The sequence below is a fragment of the Grampus griseus genome (genome assembly GCF_964374135.1).
Source record: "Grampus griseus genome assembly, chromosome: 21".
In the NCBI taxonomy this organism is placed as follows: Eukaryota; Metazoa; Chordata; class Mammalia; order Artiodactyla; family Delphinidae; genus Grampus; species Grampus griseus.
Genome location: NC_139015.1, coordinates 34,585,687 through 34,605,756, shown reverse-complemented (window position 1 = coordinate 34,605,756; position 20,070 = coordinate 34,585,687). Strand labels below are relative to the sequence as shown.

Below are 20,070 nucleotides of genomic sequence, written 5' to 3'. Positions count from 1 at the left end.
GCAACAAGTTACTTACAAAGGAGCTCCCATAAGGCTATCAGCTAACTTTTCAGCCAAGATATGGAAGCAACCTAGATGTCCATCAACAGATAAATGGATAAAGAAGATGTGATATATATAAATGTAAACACACACAATGGAATATTACTCAGCCATAAAAAAGAATGTAATTCTGCCATTTGCAGCAACATGAATGGATCTGGAGGGTATTATGCTTAGTGAAGTAAGTCAAGACAGAGAAAGACAAATACTGTGTTTCATCACTTATACGTGGACTCTAAAAAATAAAACAAATGAATGAATATTACAAAAAAGAAACAGACTCACAGATATAGAGAACAAACTAGTGTTTACTGTGGGGAGAGGGAAAGGGGGAGAGGCAAAATAGGGGTGGGGAATTAAGGGATCCAAACTACTATGTATAAAATAAACAAGCTACAAGGATATACTGTACAGCACAGGGAATTACAGCCAATATTTCATAATAACTATTGACATACATGGAGTGTAATCTATAAAATCTTTGAATCATTATGTTGTACACCTGAGACTAATAAAATATTGTAAATCAATTATACCTCAATAAAAAAAGAATAAATATGATATGCAAAAACAATACAGAGAAAGAAATGCAGAAAATGTCCTGGAGACAACTCTTCATCTTGAGGCGTCTCCTTGCCCTTTTCTCCTAAGCTGTTAGACTCACTGTCCCTTGCAGCCACTGGAGTGCTGACAGAGAAAATGACATAGCCTAGCGGGCTAGTGTACAGACTGCCCAGAAACACGGTGGGGTGCTCCTACAGAACTGGGGACAGCAAGGCTTGCTCAGCATTGTAAGTCAGTGTAAAGCTACACTGTTACAACGTTTCTCTTGATTGTACCCTAATAGAATATGCTAATACATTAAGAAAAAAGGGCCCAGCACAGGAGGAAACAGCAGGACTGTCCATCCCAGCACTGCATGTCTGTGTCTGGAGGTGGATAGAAATAATCTAGAGCTATAGCCTAATTCTGCATTAATTCTGCATGAAAGCTGTTAATTCATGCATTAACAGCTATCTTAGTCTATCCAACTATATACAATTGCTATTTCATACTCTGCAAGGGCTATTCTAAACATAGAAACAGACTCCATTCCACTCAAACTTCCAACATCATGTGTCAGTAGATAATCCTGTCACATGGGCCTCCTTCCATTTCCTAGGACGAAGCACACTACACTCACCTACACTGCACCCGTCCATCTTCCACAGAGGTCAGCATTCCACGTGTGCTTGGATCTCAATTCTAACCCTCCCTGGTTTGTCTCAAGGATCTCACACTATTTATCATTCTATGTGTTATAAATCCAACCTTTCCTTCAACCACCAGAAAATGTAAACTCCATGAAGACAGGGCCCTTGTCCATTCTATATACTACTGTATTTTTGATGCCTAGCACATAGCAGGTACTAAAAACTATTTGTTGAAGGTGAGAATAAATAAATGAATAAGAGGTTAGAAACAAATGGTCTGTAAGAAATCTTCCAGTTCTGAAGTTCTGTAATTCTACTTGCAGAAGATAAGGTGCATAATGGTTTTCAGATTTAGGGTTAGAGGCTTTACCAAATTTCAATAATACTTTTCTAAATAAACATAATACAATTTTTCTTTATCCCTTCACTTTACTTCAGATAAATTCACTTTAAATTTTGAGCCTATCTTAAAGACGAAATAAATGAAATAGAAAATGTCAACAAATGATGCTTACTCTTCTTTCCATCCATATCTGCATGGATTTTCCGAGCCAAGAAACCACTTTTGTACACAGCAGCATTTGGGTCATGAGGAATGTCCAAGAATGGGTTGGTAGTACTCCCAATACGGCTGATGGTCTTTGGATGTGTTCCATTAGCCTTCTCATCAGTACCTTCTGACGGAGACTTTTTTTTCTCTTCATCATCTCTAAAAGGATAAAACAAAGATTGAACACACAGGTTGAGTAACACAATATTCAATGTGAACACTGCGAGTAACACAATATTCAATGAACAGAGTTATTTGGTGTAATAAACTATCATATTTTCTAATGGTCTATCCGTCTTAATAACAACGGCCATGATAAGAGTAACTGCGGTTCACTAAACATCTCCTGTGTGCCAGGTATTTATGACCATGACAGTCTTGTAAGACTGATATTAGTATCCTATACCACAGGTAAGGAAAGAGACTCACAGTTTAAATAAATATGCCAAAGCACAGACCTAGGAGTTAAAGGCGGGAACAGTGAGGGTATGACTGCAAAACTCTAAAGCCTCTGGTCTTTACACCTACTGCAGAGCCGTCATGTTTGTCTTCTTTCAAACAAGTACAAGTTCTTTGGCAGAGATCATGATTTTGATTTTGATTTCTGCATGGCCTAGAATAGTACCAAGCATACAGAATACGACAAGTACAGATTAAGTCCAGTAAACAATATTGGACTATATCTGCCAAATAACCAGGTAATCTCTAATATCAAAACCTCAGGTAGAGCTACCAATGGGTTAGGATGGGGGTGCCATCCACAGTGCTTTGGCATCTTACAGCTTTCCAATCGCCATTAAAGTTTGGCGCACCCTATCACTGACCGAGAAAACCCCTAACTGCCCAGCCCCCCTTTTGAATCCCCATTCCTTCAAGCAGGGAAAGTTGAACGCTGAGGTTATAATGTACACGAAGTATGAAGGAGGTGGTCACATTCAGCTAATAAAGAGAGGGGAAGATTAGAAGAAAGCTAATAAGCTCTGATATACTGCTGGAAAACACATAACCAGAATAAGAGCATTTGTCTTAGTTCTCTGGTTTTAATGTCCTGAATCATCTCTGGTTTCATTGTTTATTAAGCTTTGAATACTGAATCTTTTTATAAAACTTCAACCAAAATAACCACCACCAAAATATATTTAAAATAAACCACAAAGCTTAACAATCATCAAAAGTGTTTATTTGGGGGCTTTCCTGGTGGTGCAGTGGTTGAGAGTCTGTCTGCTGATGCAGGGGACGTGGGTTCGTGCCCCGGTCCGGGAAGATCCCACATGCCATGGAGAGGCTGGGTCCGTGAGCCATGGCCGCTGAGCCTGCGTGTCCGGAGCCTGGGCTCCGCAACAGGAGAAGCCACAACAGTGAGAGGCCCGCATACCACAAAAAAAAAAAAAAAAAAAAAAAAAAGTGTTTATTTGGTTATCAGAGTAAAACAGACATTTCTCCCCATTGGTATTTTATAAATAATTGTGAGATATATGAAAATAACACTGAACTCAGGCAACTATACCTTATTTTTAATTTTATTTTTAGATAATTTTGGATTTGCAAAGATAGTACAGAGTCCCCTTATGCTCATCATCCAGTTTCCCCAATGTAAACAACTTTTATTTTCTTTTGGCCATGTCACGTGGCATGTGGGATCTTAGTTCCGATCAAACCCGGGCCCCCTGCAGTGGAAGTGCAGAGTACTAACCACTGGACTGCCAGGAAATTACCCCCAATGTTAACACCTTATAGAACCATAATAAAAGTGTCAAAATTAAGAAATTAACAATACAATACTAAGAAGTAAACTTCAGACTTTATTCAGATTTCACCCATTTTTTTCACTAATTTTTTTTCTTTTCCAGAATCCTATCCATGACCTCACAGTGCACTTGGCTGTCATGGCTCTTTAGTCGCCTCCAGACAGTGACAACTTTTAAGCCTTTACTTGTCCTTCATGAGCTAGAAAGTACTAGCCAGTGATTCTGTAGGTTTGTTTGATGTCTTCTCATCATTAGATTGAGGTTATACATTCTCGGGAAGGATACCATGGGTGATACACCCTCTCAGTACACCAGATCAGGAGGTATGTGTTTTATTATTAGTGAGATGCACCTGGATCACTTGGTTAAGGTGGTTTCTGTCAAGTTTCTATACTGTAAAGTTACTATTTTCCTTTGCAAATGATTTGGGGGAGATATTTTCTGACTATGAAAATATGCTGTTTCTCTTTAAACTTCTGACCACTAATTTTAGCATTCATCTGTGTATTCTGACTAAGACAATTATACTGTAGTGATCTAATGGTGATTTTTTTAAATTTCCCTAATTTCTTCTACATTATTCATTGGAATTCTTCTGTAAGTATGGACACATGGATATTTATTATTTGGATTGTAATCAAACATTACCATTATTTAATTTGTTGTTCAAATTTTTCCAGCTTTGGTCACTGGGAGTCCTATCAAGTAGGCTTCTGTGTCCTTTCATCATGCCTCATCCTTTTTCCTTTTTGTTTTGTAAGTATTTCCTTTCTTTCAGGTACCACAAGATGCTACCTCCAAGCTCATCTTGTATTTTCCTTGTCTCAGCCCCGGAAGCAACAACTCTACAAGGAGTCCCAGTTCTATTTATTGGAGAATGGTATTTAGAAACCAAATCCAGGTGCTAGGTGTGCTCACTGCCTCTAGGCCCTCTCAACAGACACACCTAGGGAAATACATAGATATTGCATATATATATATATATATATATATATATATATATATATATATGTATGATCCAGCTATCCTCCCTCCCTTCCCATGAGCTCATACTGTTATCTCCAACCCAAGCCAGCAAGACAAAATTCATCCCAGCCTTTGCCTTTTGCTTATTTGTACTTCTTCAACAGTGAGAAACCTGGCTTTCTTACCTACAATATATTTATTTATTTATATGTTCAACCCGAGTAAACAACGGGTTGTTTGTTATATATAACAACGGTTATGCAATTCATTTGGAAAACAAATTAATTTCACATAGTCTGAAATATATCTTGCATTCCCCATACTGTGGCTGATATTTAAGAAATGTACATACACAAAATGTACTCCTTGAGATGTACAATTCTATGGGAATACATAATGCATCATGTATCTACCATCACAATATCAAACAGAACAGTTCTGTCACCCCCAAATTCCTTCTGCTGCCTTCTTTTAGTCAATTCCTCTCCCTGACCAATTCCTGGAAACTACCTATCTCCCTTCCTTCCCAATAGTTTTGCCATTCTCAAAATGTCACATAAATGGTTTATTTTACTTGGCAAAACATATTTACGATTCATCCATATTGTTGTGAGAATCAATAGTTTGTTCACTTTCATTGCTGAGTACTATTTTATTTTATGGACATACTAGTTTATTTATGCATTTACTTTCCCCTACCCCACACCTCCAACTTTACTGAGGTAAAACTGATTTATTTATTGTAAGGTATTATAAGTGTACAACCTGATGATTTGATATACACATACATCATGAAAGGTTCCCCAACATTGAGTTAACAAATCCAACACCTCACATATTTATTTATATATTTATTTTTGGTAAGAAATTTAAGTTTTTCTCTCTTAGTAAATTCCAGTTATACAATGCACTGCTATCAACTGTAGTCACCATGTTTTATATTATTTCTTCAGACCTTATTAGTCTTGCAGCTGCAAGTTTGTACCCTCTGAACAAACTCTCCCTATTTCCCCCACATCATATGCCCTGGCAACCACTTTTCTACTCTGTTTCAGTAAGTTAGACTTTTTAAAAAAATTCCACATATAAGTGATTCTATATGGTATTTATCTTTATCTGATTTATTTCACTTAGCATAATGCCCTCCAGGTTCATCCATGTTATCAAAAATGACAGGATTTCTTTCTTATTTTAGTGCTGCATAGTATACCAGTGTGTGTGTGTGTGCGTGTGTGTGTGTGTGTGTGTGTGTGTGTGTGTGTGTGTGTGTATCATATCTTCTTTATCCATTCATCCACAGATGGACTTTAGGCTGTTTCCATATTTGGCTATTGTAAATGATGCTGCTCTGAACATAGGAGTACAGATATCTCTGAAATAATTATTTCTTTTCTTTGGCTATATATTCAAAAGTAGGATTGCTGGAACATATGGTAGCTCTATTTTTAAGTTTTTGAGGAACATCCATAATGTTTTGCATAGCGGCTGTACCACTCTACATTTCCACCAACAGTGCACCAGGGTTCCCTTTTCTTCACATCCTTGCCAGCATTTGTAACCTCTTGTCTCTTTGATAATAGACATCCTAACAGGTATGAGGTGATATCTCAGGTGGTTTTGATTTGCATTTCCATGATTTGTGATGTTGACCACCTTTTCATATACCTGTTGACCTCTTTTATGTCTCTTTAGAAAAAATGTCTACTTAGGTCCTTTCCAAATTTTTAAACTGAGTTATTTGATTTTATGCTAATGAACTGTGGGAATTCACTGTATATTTTGGATATCAACCCCCTGTCAGATATAGGATTTGCAAAAATTTTCTCTTACTCCATAGTTGCCTTTTCATTTTGTTGACGGTTTCCTTTTCTGTGCAGAGCTTTTTAGTTTAACTTAGACCCACTTTTGCTTTTGTTGCCGAATCAAAAAAATCACTGTCAAGACCAATGTCAAGAAGTTTCCTCCCTATGTTTTCTTCTAGTTTTATAGTTTCAGGTCTTATGTTCAAGGCTTTAATACATTTTGAGTTGATTTTTGTGTTTGGTGTAAGATGAGGTCCACTTTTGTTCTTTCGCATGTAGATTATCAATTTTCCTAACACCATTTAGTGAAGGGACAATTCTTTCTCTTGTACATTCTTAGCTGCCTTGTGTGAGTTAATTTCTGGGCTATTGGGTTCCACTGACTTATGTGTCTGTTTTTATGTCAATACCATACTGTTTTGTTTATATTATTGTTTGAAAGGAATTGTGATGCATCCAGCTTTGTTCTTCTTTCTCAAGACTGCTTTGGCTATTTGAGGTCTTTTGTGGTTCTATGCCAATTTTAGCATTGTTCTATTCCTGTGAAAAATGCCATTGGAATTTTGATAAGGATTGCACTGAATCTTTAGATTGCTTTGAGTATTATGAACATTTAACAATACTAATTATTCAAATCCATTAGCACAGAATGTTTTTCATTTGTGTTCTCTTCAATTTCTTAATCAATGTTTATAGATTTCAGTGTATAGACCTTTAAAATGTCTTATAGATTTCAGTGTATAGACCTTTAACCTCCTTGGTCAAATTTATTCCTAAGTATTTTGTTGTTTTTGATGTTATTGTAAAAATGATTGTTTTCTTAATTTCTATTTCTGACAGTTCATTGTTGGTATACGGAAATGTAACTGATTTTTGTATATTGATTTTATATTGTGCACTTCATTTATTAATAGTTTTTTGGTGGACTATTTAGGGTTTTCTACATATAGTATCATTTCACCTGCAAATAAAGACAATTTTACTTCTTCCTTTTCAATTTAGATGCCTTTTATTTTTCTTGCCTAATTGCCACGTCATCCTTATACTGTTCTTGATTTTAGAGGAAATGCTTTTCAAGGTTGAGTATATGATGTTTGCTGTGGGCTTGTCACATATGGCCTTTATTAATGTTAAGGTACATTTCCTCTATACTCAATTTTTTGAGAGTCTTTATTACAAATGGATGTTGAATTTTGTCAAATGCTTTTTCTGCATCTGTTGTGATTATATTTTTATCCTTCATTTTCTTAATGTGGTGTACCACATTTATAGATTTACAGATGTTGAACCACCCCTGCATCCCTGGAATAAATCACACTTGATCTTGATGTATGATGCTTTTAATGTGCTGTTGGACTCTGTTTGCTAGTATGTTGTTGAGGACTGTTTGCATCTATGTTCATCAGTGTTACTGGCCTGTGATATTCCTTCCTTGAAGCATACTTGTCTAGCGTTGGCATCGGGGTGATGGTGGCCTCGTAGAATGAGTTTGGCAGAATCACTCCTTTTCATTGTATGGATAGTTTAAGGATTGGCATTCATTCTTCTTTGAATGTTTGCTAGAATTCATCAATGAAGCCATCTGGTCTTGGACTTTTATTTTTTGTTTTGTTTATTTAATCAGTAATCAAATACCTGTCCAAGTAGTTACTAGTAACTGGTCTCATCAGTTTTCCGGTTTTTTTTTTTTTTTCATGATTCACTCCTGGTAGGTTGTATGTTTCTAGGAATTTATCCTTTTCTTCTACTTTGTCCAATTTGTTGTCATATAACAGTCTCTTATGATCCTTTGTATTTCTGTGGAATAAGTTAAATGTCTCCCATTTCATTTCTAATTTATCTGAGTCCTCTTTATTTGAGTCTCTATACTGGTTTATTTAAAACGTTCTGCTGAGTTTTGGGGATGAAGTTATTTTTCTCTATATAAACATCAGGCAAAAGAAGTACAGTTACAGTGTCTAACATGGTAGCCACTGGCTACATATGGCTACTGAGAACTTAAAATGTGGGTAGTCCAAATTGAGATGTACAATAAATTTAAAAAATACACACCATATTTCAAAAGACAGTACAAAAAAGGAAAATACTCCAATAATTTTTCTACCAAATACATATTGAAATGATAATATTCTGGATACACTGGGATAAGTTAAAAGTACTTTATAAAATTAATTTTACCGTTTTTAAACTTTGATGATGTAGCAACTAAACATTTTTAAATTACATATGTGGCATGCATCACATTTCTTTTAGAAAGGCTGTTGTTAGAGGGGCTTGTATATTCTAAGACATATTAAAACCAAAGACAAAAATAGATGAAGAATAATTGAAGAAATGTTCAACAAAGTACAGCTCACTAAAACCCTGACAATAAGTGAGGGCTGAAAATATTCAATCCTGAGAAACAAGTATTCTTCAAATTACAAAGGTTAATGAAATGACCATGTCACCTTACACTTAAATTCACTTTATTTTTTATTGTGTCATTAAGTAGAATAGTGTAGGACCTCCCTGGTGGTGCAGTGGTTGGGAGTCCGCCTGCCGATGCAGGGGACACGGGTTCGTGCCCCGGTCAGGGAGGATCCCACATGCCGCGGAGCGGCTGGGCCCATGAGCCATGGCTGCTGGGCCTGTGTGTCCAGAGCCTGTGCTCCGCAGTGGGAGAGGCCACAGCAGTGAGAGGCCCGCGTACCACAAAAAAAAAAAAAAAAAAAAGAATAGTATATTCTACTGAGATTCCAGACATCTTAACATCTTACAACCTACAAAATTCCCCAAAACATTCTTTAATCTGTCCACTGTGTAATCATGTATGAGTCACTGGGTGGTCAAAGTCCACAGCTTAAGATGCAGTCTATTTGGAGAACAAAAGCTCTGGTGCTATCAGAAGATAATCTTTCTATTTCTCTGTTCTTTCTAAAGATCAACTGTAAATCACAAATTTCCTATATCCTATGTTACTTATGACAGGTGTGCTTTTATTTCTAAACGAAAAAGATAGATAAGGAACCATGCAAGTCCACTGGAGTCTTATATTTCACTGGAATTCCACAAAGAACAGAAAACAATTGCTTTTTTTTTTGAATTTTATTTTATTTTATACAGCAGGTTCTTATTACTTATCTATTTTATACATATTAGTGTATATATGTCAATCCCAATCTCCCAATTCATCCCCCCACCCAGTTTCCCCCCTTGGTGTCCATACGTTTGTTCTCTACATCTGTATCTCTATTTCCACCTTGCAAACCAGTCTGTGCCATTTTTTCAGATTCCATGTATATATGTTAATATACGATATTTGTTTGTCACTTTCTGACTTACTTCACCCGTATGACAGGCTCTAGGTCCATCCAGGTCTCTACAAATGACCCAATTTTGTTCTTTCTTATGGCTGAGTAATATTTCATTGTATATATGTACCATGTCTTCTTTATCCATTCATCTGTCTATGGGCATTTAGGTTGCTTCCATGACCTGGCTATTGTAAATAGTGCTTCAATGAACACTGTGGTACATGTCTCCTTTTGAATTATGGTTTTCTCAGGGTATATGCCTAGTAGTGGGATTGTTGGGTCATATGGTAGTACTACGTTTAGTTTTTTAAGGAATCTCCATACTGTTTTCCATAGTGGTTGTATCAATTTACATTCCCACCAACAGTGCTACAGGGTTCTCTTTTCTCCACACCCTCTCCAGCATTTGTTGTTTGTAGATTTTCTGATGATGCCCATTCTAAAAGGCGTGAGGTGATAACTCATTGTAGTTTTGAATTGCATTTCTTTAATAATTAGTGATGTTGAGCAGCTTTTCATGTGCCTCTTGGCCATCTGTATGTCTTTTTTAGAGAAATGTCTGTTTAGGTCTTCTGCCCATCTTCTAATTGGGTTGTTTGTTTTTTTAATGTTGAGCTGCATAAGCTATTTACATATTTTGGAGATTACCCGTTTTCCATTGATTTGTTTGCAAATATTTTCTGAGCATTGTTCTTTCATCTTGTTTATAGTTTCCTTTGCTGTGCAGAAGCTTTGAGTTTCGTTAGGTCCCATTTATTTTTGTTTTTATTTCCACTACTCTAGGAGGTGAGTCAAAAAAGGTCTTGCTGTGATATATGTCAGAGCGTTCTTCCTATGTTTTCCTCTAAGAGTTTTATAGTGCATGGCTTTACATTTCGGTCTTTAATCCATTTGGAGAATATTTTTGTGTATGGTGTTAAGGAGTGTTCTAATTTCATTCTTTTACATGTAGCTGTCCAGTTTTCCCAGCACCAGTTATTGAAGACGTTGTCTTTTCTTGACTATATATCCTTGCCTCCTTTGTCATAGATCAGTTGACCATAGGTGTGTGGGTTTATCTCTGGGCCTTCTATCCTGTTCCATTGATCTATATTTCTGTTTTTGTGCCAGTACCATATTGTCTTGATTACTATAGCTTGGTAGTATAGTATGAAATCAGGGAGTCTGCTTCCGCCACCTCTGTGTTTTCCCTCAAGATTGCTTTCACTATTTGGGGTCTTTTTTGTCTCCATTCAAATTTTAAGATTTCTTGTGCTAGTTCTGTACAAAATGCAATAGGTAATTTGATAGGGATTGCACTGAATCTGTAGACTGCTTTGGATAGTATAGTCATTTTCACAATATTGATTCTTCCATTCCAAGAACATGGTATATATATCTCCATCCGTTCGTGTCATCTTTGATTTCTTTCATCAGTGTCTTATAGTTTTCTGAGGACAAGTCTTTTACCTCCTTAGGTAGTTTTATTCCTAGGTATTTTATTCTTTATGTTGCAATGGTAAATGGGAGTGTTTCCTTAATTTCTCTTTCTGATTTTTCACCATTAGTGTATAGGAATGCAAGAGATTTCTGTGCATTAATTTTGTATCCTGCAACTTTACAAAATTCATTGATTAGCTCTAGTATCTTTCTGGTGGCATCGTTAGGATTCTCTATGTACAGTACCATGTCATCTGCAAACAGTGACAGTTTTCCTTCTTCTTTTCCAATTTGTATTCATTTTATTTCTTTTTCTTCTCTGATTGCTGTGGCTAGTACTTCCAAAACTATGTTGAATAATAGTGGCAAGAGTGGACATCCTTGCCTTGTTCCTGATCTTAGAGGAAATGCTTTCAGTTTTTCACCATTGAGAATGATGTTTGCTGTGGGTTTGTCATATATGGCCTTTATTATGTTGAGGTAGTGCCCTCTATGCCCACTTCTGGAGAGTTTTTATCATAAATGGGTGTTGAATTTTGTCAAAAGCTTTTTCGGCATCTATTGAAATGATCATATGCTTTTTATTGTTTAATTTGTTAAGATGGTGTATCACATTGATTGATTTGTGTATATTGAAGAATCCTTATCCCTGGGATAAATCCCACTTGATCATGGTGTATCATCCTTTTAATGTGGTGATGAATTCTGTTTGCTAGTATTTTTTTGAGGATTTTTGCATCTATATTCATCAATGATATTGATCTGTTATTTTCCTTTTTTGTAGTCTGGTTTTGGTTTCAGGGTGATGGTGGCCTCACAGAATGAGTTTGGGAGTGTTCCTTCCACTGCAATTTTTTGGAACAGTTTGAGAAAGATGGGTGTTAGCTCTTCTATAAATGTTTGATAGAATTCACCTGTGAACCTATCTGTTTCTGGACTTCTGCTTGTTGGAAGATTTTTAATCACAGTTTCAATGTCATTACTCCTGTTTGGTCTGTTCATATTTTCTACTTCTTCCTGGTTCAGTCTTGGAAGGTTATACGTTTCTAAGAATTTGTCCATTTCTTCCAGGTTGTCCATTTTTTTGGCATATAGTTGCTTGTAGTAGTCTCTTATGATCCTTTGTATTTCTTCAGTGTCAGTTGTAACTTCTCCTTTTTCATTTCTAACTCTGTTGATTGGCGTCTTCTCTCTTTTTACCTTGATGAATCTGGGTAAAGGTTTATCAACTTTGTTTATCTGCTAAAAGAACCGGCTTTTAGTTTTATTCATCTTTGCTATTGTTTTCTACATTTGAACTTCATTTGTTTTGTAACATATTTATTGGAGTATAATTCCCTTACAATGGTGTGTTAGTTTCTGCTTTATAACAAAATGAATCAGCTATACATATGTCCCACTATCTCCTCCCTCTTGCACCTCCCTCTCACCCTTCCTATCCCACCCATCCAGGTGGTCACAAAGCACCAAGCTGATCTCCCTGTGCTATGTGGCTGCTTCCCACTAGCTATCTATTTCACCTTTGGTAGGGTACATATGTCCATGTCACTCTCTCACTTCTTCCCTGCTTACCCTTCCCACTCCCCATGTCCTAAAGTTCATTCTCTACATTTGTGTGTTTATTCCTGTCCTGCCACTAGGTTCTTCAGAATAATTTTTTTAAGATTCCATATATATGTGTTAGCATACAGTATTTGTTTTTCTCTTACTGAGTTACTTCATTCTGTATGACAGAGTCTAGGTCCAGTACCTCACTACAAATAATTAATATCATTTTTTTATGACTATTATTCCATTGTGTATATATGCCACATCCTATTGATCCATTCATCTGCCAATGGACACTTAGACTGCTTCCAGGTCCAGGCTACTGTAAATACAACTGCAATGAACATTGTGCTACATGACTCTTTTTTTTTTTTTTTGCGGTACGCGGGCCTCTCACTGTTGTGGTCTCTCCCATTGCGGACCACAGGCTCTGGACGCACAGGTTCAGTGGCCATGGCTCACGGGCCCAGCTGCTCCGAGGCATGTGGGATCTTCCCGGACCAGGGCACGAACCGTGTCCCCTGCATCAGCAGGCGGACTCTCAACCACTGCGCCACCAGGGAAGCCCCTACATGACTCCTTTTGAATTATGGTTTGCTCAGGGTATATGCCCAGTAGTGGGATTGCTGGGTCATATGGTACTTGTATTTTTAGTTTTTAAGGAACCTCCATACTGTTCTCCATAGTGGCTGTATCAATTTACATTCCCACCAACAGTGCAAGAGAGTTCCGTTTTTTCCACATCGTCTCTAATATTTACTGTTTGTAGATTTTTTGATGATGGCCATTCTAAACAGTGTAAGGTGATATCTCATTGTAGTTTTGATTTGCATTTCTCTAATGATTAGTGATGCTGAGCATCCTTTATGTGTTCCTGGCAATCTGTACACCTTCTTTGGGGAAATGTCTATTTAGGTCTTCTGCTCATTTTTGGATTGGGTTGTTTTTTTGATATTGAGCTTCATGAGCTGCTTGTAAATTCTGGAGATTAATCCTTTGCCAGTTGCTTCATTTGCAAATACATTCTCACACTCTGAGGGTTGTCCTTTTGTCTTGTTTATGTTTTCATTTGCTGTGCAGAAGCTTTTACGTTTCATTAGGTCCCTTTAGTTTACTTTTGTTTTTATTTCCAGTTCTCTAGGAGGTGGGTCAAAAAGGATCTTGCTGTGATTTATGTCATAGAATGTTCAGCCTATGTTTTCTTCTAAGCATTTTATAGTGTCTTGCCTTACACTTAGGTCTTTAATCCATTTGGAGTTTATTGTTGTGTATGGAGTTAGGGAGTGTTCTAATTTCATTCTTTTACACATAGCTGTCCAGTTTTCCCAGGACCACTTATTGAAAAGGCTGTATTTCCTCCACTGTATATTCTTGTCTCCTTTATCAAAAATAAGCTGACCATAAGTGCCTGGGTTTATCGCTGGGCTTTCTATCCTGTTCCATTGATCTACATTTCTGTTTTTGTTCTAGAAACATACTGTCTTGTTTACTGTAGCTTTGTAGTTTACTCTGAAGTCCAGGAGCCTGATTCCTCCAGTTCCATTTTTCTTTCTCAAGATTGCTTTGACTACTCAGGGTCTTTTGTGTTTCCATGCAAATTGTGAAATTTTTTGTTCTAGTTCTGCGAAAAATGCCATTGGTGGTTTGATAGAGATTGCCTTGAATCTGTAGATCGCTTTGGGTAGTATAGTCATTTTCACAGTGTTGATTCTTCCGGTCCAAGAACATGGTATACCTCTCCATCTGTTTTTAACATCTTTAATTACTTTCATCAGTGTCTTATAGTTTTCTGGATACAGGTCTTTTGTCTTTTTATGTAGGTTTATTCCTAAGTATTTTATTCTTTATGTTGCAATGGTAAATGGGAGTGTATCCTTAATTTCTCTTGAAAAATTTTCATCATTAGTGTATAAGAATGCAAGAGATTTCTGTGCATTAATTTTGTATCCTGATACTTTAACAACTTCATTGATTACCTCTAGTAGTTTTCTGGAAGCATCTTTAGGATTCTCTATGTAGAGTATCATGTCATCTGCAAAGAGTGACACCATTACTTCTTCTTTTCCAACTTGAATTCCTTTTATTTCTTTTTCTTCTCTGATTGCTGTGGCTAAAACTTCCAAAATGATGTTGAATAATAGCGTCAAGAGTGGACATTCTTGTCTTTTTTCTGAAAGATTTTTAAAGCTCTTCAAAATGACACCATTCTGTTTTACGCAGTTGTATGGCACATGTTATTTTTATAACTCCACCAACAATTATCAAGTTTCCATTTACATTCTTTTTTTTTAAAACATCTTTATTGGAGTATAATTGCTTTACAATGGTGTGTTAGTTTCTGCTTTATAACAAAGTGAATCAGTTATACATATACATATGTTCCCATATCTCTTCCCTCTTGCGTCTCCCTCCCTCCCACCCTCCCTATCCCACCCCTCTAGGTGGTCACAAACCACCGAGCTGATCTCCCTGTGCTATGCGGCTGCTTCCCACCAGCTATTTTACGTTTGGTAGTGTATATATGTCCATGGCACTCTCTCACTTTGTTACAGCTTACCCTTCCCCCTCCCCATATCCTCAAGTCCAATCTCTAATAGGTCTGTGTCTTTATTCCCGTCTTACTCCTAGCTTCTTCATGACCTTTTTTTCCCTTAGGTTCCATATATATGTGTTAGCATATGGTACTTGTTTTTCTCTTTCTGACTTACTTCACTCTGTATGACAGACTCTAGGTCCATCCACCTCACTACAAATATCTCAATTTCGTTTCTTTTTATGGCTGAATAATATTCCATTGTATATATGTGCCACATCTTTATTCATTCACCCAATGATGGACACTTAGGTTGCTTCCATCTCCTGGCTATTGTAAATAGAGCTGCAATGAACATTTTGGTACATGACTCTTTTTGAATTATGGTTTTCTCAGGGTATATGCCCAGTAGTGGAATTGCTGGGTCGTATGGTAGTTCTATTTGTAGTTTTTTAAGGAACCTCCATACTGTTCTCTATAGTGGCTGTATCAATTTACATTCCCACCAGTAGTGCCAGAGTGTTCCCTTTTCTCCACACCCTCTCCAGCATTTATTGTTTCTAGATTTTTTGAAGATGGCCATTCTGACTGGTGTGAGATGATATCTCATTGTAGTTTTGATTTGCATTTCTCTAATGATTAATGATGTTGAGCATTCTTTCATGTATTTGTTGGCAATCTGTATATCTTCTTTGGAGAAATGCCTATTTAGGTCTTTTGCCCATTTTTGGATCGGGTTGTTTGTTTTTTTGGTATTGAGCTGCATGAACAGCTTGTAAATCTTGGAGATTAATCCTTTGTCAGTTGTTTCACTTGCAAGTATTTTCTCCGATTCTGAGGGTTGTCTTTTCATCTTGTTCATGGTATCTTTTGCTGTGCAAAAGCTTTGAAGTTTCATTAGGTCCCATTTATTTATTTTTGTTTTTATTTCCATTTCTCTAGGAGGTGGGTCAAAAAGGATCTTGCTGTGATTTAGTCGTAGAGTGTTCTGCCTATGTTTTCCTCTAAGAGTTTGATAGTGTCCGGCCTTACATTTAGGTCTTTAATCCATTTTGAGTTTATTTTTGTGTATGGTGTTAGGGACTGTTCTAATTTCATAATTTTACATGTACCTGTCCAGTTTTCCCAGCACCACTTATTGAAGAGGCTGTCTTTTCTCCACTGTATATTTGTGCCTCCTTTATCAAAGATAAGGTGACCATATGTGCGTGGGTTTATTTCTGGCCTTTCTGTCCTGTTCCATTGATCTATATTTCTGTTTTTGTGCCAGTACCATACACTCTTGATTACTGTAGCTGTGTAGTTTACTCTGAAGTCCAGGAGCCTGATTCCTCCAGCTCCGTTTTTCTTTCTCAAGATTGCTTTGACTACTCAGGGTCTTTTGTGTTTCCATAAAAATTGTGAAATTTTTTGTTCTAGTTCTGTGAAATATGCCAGTGGTATTTTGATAGGGATTGCACTGAATCTGTAGAGTGCTTTGGGTAGTAGAGTCATTTTCACAATGTTGATTCTTCCAATCCAAGAACATGGTATATTTCGCCATCTATTTGTATCATCCTTAATTTCTTTCATCAGTGTCTTAAAATTTTCTGCATACATCATCTGCATACATCTGCATATATCTTTTGTCTCCTTAAGTAGGTTTATTCCTAGATATTTTATTCTTTTTGTTGCAATGGTAAAAGGGAGTGTTTTATTTTCACTTTTCGATTTTTCATCATTAGTGTATAGCAATGCCAGAGATTTCTGTGCATTAATTTTGTATCCTGCAACTTTACCAAATTCATTGATTAGCTCTAGTAGTTTTCTGGTAGCATCTTTAGGATTCTCTATGTAGAGTATCATGTCATCTGCAAACAGTGACAGCTTTACTTCTTCTTTTCCAATTTGGATTCCTTTTATTTCTTTTTCTTCTCTGATCGCTGTGGCTAAAACTTCCAAAAGTATGTTGAATAATAGTGGTGAGAGTGGGCAACCTTGTCTTGTTTCTGATCTTAGTGGAAATAGTTTCAGTTTTCACCATTGATAACTATGTTGCTGTGCGTTTGTCATATATGGCCTTTATTATGTTGAGATAAGTTCTCTGCATGCCTACTTTTTGGAGCGTTTCTTGTTATAAGTGGGTGTTGAAATTTGTTGAAAGATTTTTCTGCATCTATTGAGATGATCATATGGTTTTCTCCTTTAATTTTTAATACGGTTTTTCACATTGAATGATTTGCGTATATTGAGTAATCCTTGCATTCCTGGGATAAACCCCACTTGTTCATGGTGTATGATACTTTTAATGTGCTGTTGGATTCTGTTTGCTAGTATTTTGTTGAGGAGTTTTTGCATCTATGTTTATCAGTGATATTGGCCTGTAGTTTTCTCTCATTGTGATATCTTTGCCTGGTTTTGGTATCAGGGTGGTGGTGGCCTCGTATATTGAGTTTGGGAGTGTTCCTCCCTCTGTTATATTTTGGAAGAGTTTGAGAAGGGTAGGTGTTAGCTCTTCTCTAAATGTTTGATAGAAATTGCTCATGAAACCATCTGATATTGGGCTTTTGTTTGTTGGAAGATCTCGAATCACAGTCTCAATATCATTGTTTGTGATTGGTGTGTTATATTTTCTATTTCTTCCTGGTTCAGTCTCGGAAGGTTGTCCTTTTCTAAGAATTTGTCCATTTCTTCCAGGTTGTCCAGTTTATTGGCATAGTGCTGACTGTAGTAATCTCTCATGATCCTTTGTATTTGTGCAGTGAGTTGTTACTTCTCCCTTTTCATTTGTAATTCTATTGCGTCTTCTCCCTTTTTTGCCTGGTGAGTCTGGCTAATGGTTTAACAATTTTGTTTATCTTCTCAAAGATCCAGCTTTTAGTTTTATTGATCTTTGCTATTGTTTCATTTATTTCTCATCTGATCTTTATGATTTCTTTCCTTCTGCTAACTGTGGCTTTTTTTGTTCTTTCTCTAATTGCTTTAGGTATAAGGTTAGGTTGTTTATTTGAGATGTTTCTTGTTTCTTGAGGTAGGATTGTATTGCTATAAACTTAACTGTTTGAACTGCTTTTGCTACATCCCATAGGTTTTGGGGCATCGTGTTTTCATTGTCATCTGTTTCTAGGTATTTTTTGATTTCGTGTTTGATTTCTTCAGTAATCTCTTGGTTATTTCTTAGTGTACTGTTTAGCCTCCAAGTGTTTGTATTTTTTACAGATTTTTCCCGGTGATTGATATCTAGTCTCATAGCATTGTGGTTGAAAAGATATTTGATATGATTTCAATTTTCTTAAATTTACCAAGACTTGATTTGTGACCCAATATATGATCTACCCTGGAGAATGTTCCAGGAGCACTTTAGAAGAAACTGTATTCTGTTGTTTTTTGATGGAATGTCCCATAAATATAAATTAATCCATCTTGCTTAGTATATCATTTAAGAGTTGTGTTTCCTTATTTATTTTCATTTTGGATGGATGATCTGTTCATTAGTGAAAGTGGGGTGTTAAAGTCCCCTAATATGTTTGTGTTACTGTCAATTTCCCCTTTTATGGCTGTTAGCATTGGCCTTATGTACTGAGGTGCTCCTTTGTTGGGTGCATAAATATTTACAATTGTTATATCTTTTTCTTGCATTGATCCCTTGATCATTATGTAGTGTCCTTCTTTGCCTTCTGTAATAGTCTTTATTTTAAAGTGTATTTTGTCTGATATGAGAATTGCTACTCCAGCTTTCTTTTGATTTCCATTTGCATGGAATATCTTTTTCCTTCCCCTTTCACTCTGTATGTGTCCCCAGGTCTGAAGTGGGTCTCTTGTTGACAGCGTATATATGGGTCTTGTTTTTGTATCCATTCAGCCAATCTATGTCTTTTGGTTGGAGCATTTAGTCCATTTACATTTAAGGTAGTTATCTATATGTATGTTTCTATTACCATTTTCTTAATTGTTTTGGGTTTGTTATTGTAGGTGTTTTCCTTTTCTTGTGCTTCCTGCCTAAAGAAGTTCCTTTAGCATTTGTTGTAAAGCTGGATTGGTGGGGATGAATTCTCTTAGCTTTTGCTTGTCTGTAAAGCTTTTAATTTTTCCGTCGAATCTGAATGAGAACCTTGCTGGGTAGAGTAATCTTGGTGGTAGGTTTTTCCCTTTCATCACTTTAAATATGTCCTGCCACTCCCTTCTGGCTTGGAGATTTTCTGTTGAAAGATCAGCTGTTAACCTTATGGGGATTCCCTTGTATGTTACTTTGGCTTTTTTCCCTTGCTGTTTTTAATATTTTTTCTTTTTATTTAATTTTTGATTAGTAAATGCCTTGGTATGTTTCTCCTTAGATTCATCCTATATGGGACTCTCTGCACTTCCTGGACTTGACTGAACATTTCCTTTCTCATATTAGGGAAGTTTTCAACTATAACCTCTTCAAATATTTTCTCAGTCCTTTTCTTTATCTGTTCTTCTTCTAGGAGCTCTATAATTCAAATGTTGGGGGGTTTTATGTTATCCCAGAGGTCTCTGAGACTGTCCTCAATTCTTTTCATTCTTTTTTCTGTATTCTGTTCTGTGGCAGTTATTTCCACTATTTTATCTTCCAGGTCACTTATCCGTGCCTCATTTATTCTGCTATTGATTCCTTCTAGAGATGTTTTAATTTCATTTATTGTGTTGTTCATCATTGTTTATTTGCTCTTTAGTTCTTCTAGGCCCTTGTTCAACGTTTCTTGTATTTTCTCCATTCTATTTCCAAAATTTTGTACCATCTTTACTAACATTACTCTGAATTCTTTTTCAGGTAGACTGCCTATTTCCTCTTCATTTATTTGGTCTGGTGGGTTTTTTCCTTGCTCCTTCATCTGCTTTGTGTTTTTCTGTCTTCTCATTTTGCTTACCTTACTGTGTTTGGGGTCTCCTTTTCACAGGCTGTGGGTTTGTACTTCCCGTTGTTTTGGTGTTTGGCCCCAGTGACTAACGTTGGTTCAGCGGGTTGTGTAGCC

The 20,070-nt window shown here is 36.5% G+C and overlaps 1 protein-coding gene across 10 annotated transcripts in view; it reads right to left on the bottom strand.

Moving 5' to 3' along the window:
• PSD3 (pleckstrin and Sec7 domain containing 3) overlaps window positions 1–20,070 on the bottom strand; it is a gene marked incomplete at both ends in the record, with an annotated part of 558,422 nt that overhangs the window by 101,937 nt on the left and 436,415 nt on the right. For all 10 annotated transcript variants that reach the window (XM_082680187.1, XM_082680189.1, XM_082680194.1 and 7 more), the window contains one exon: window positions 1,751–1,944. In XM_082680187.1, the coding sequence (XP_082536313.1) occupies window positions 1,751–1,944 (194 nt within the window). The remainder of the gene's footprint in view (window positions 1–1,750; window positions 1,945–20,070) is intronic.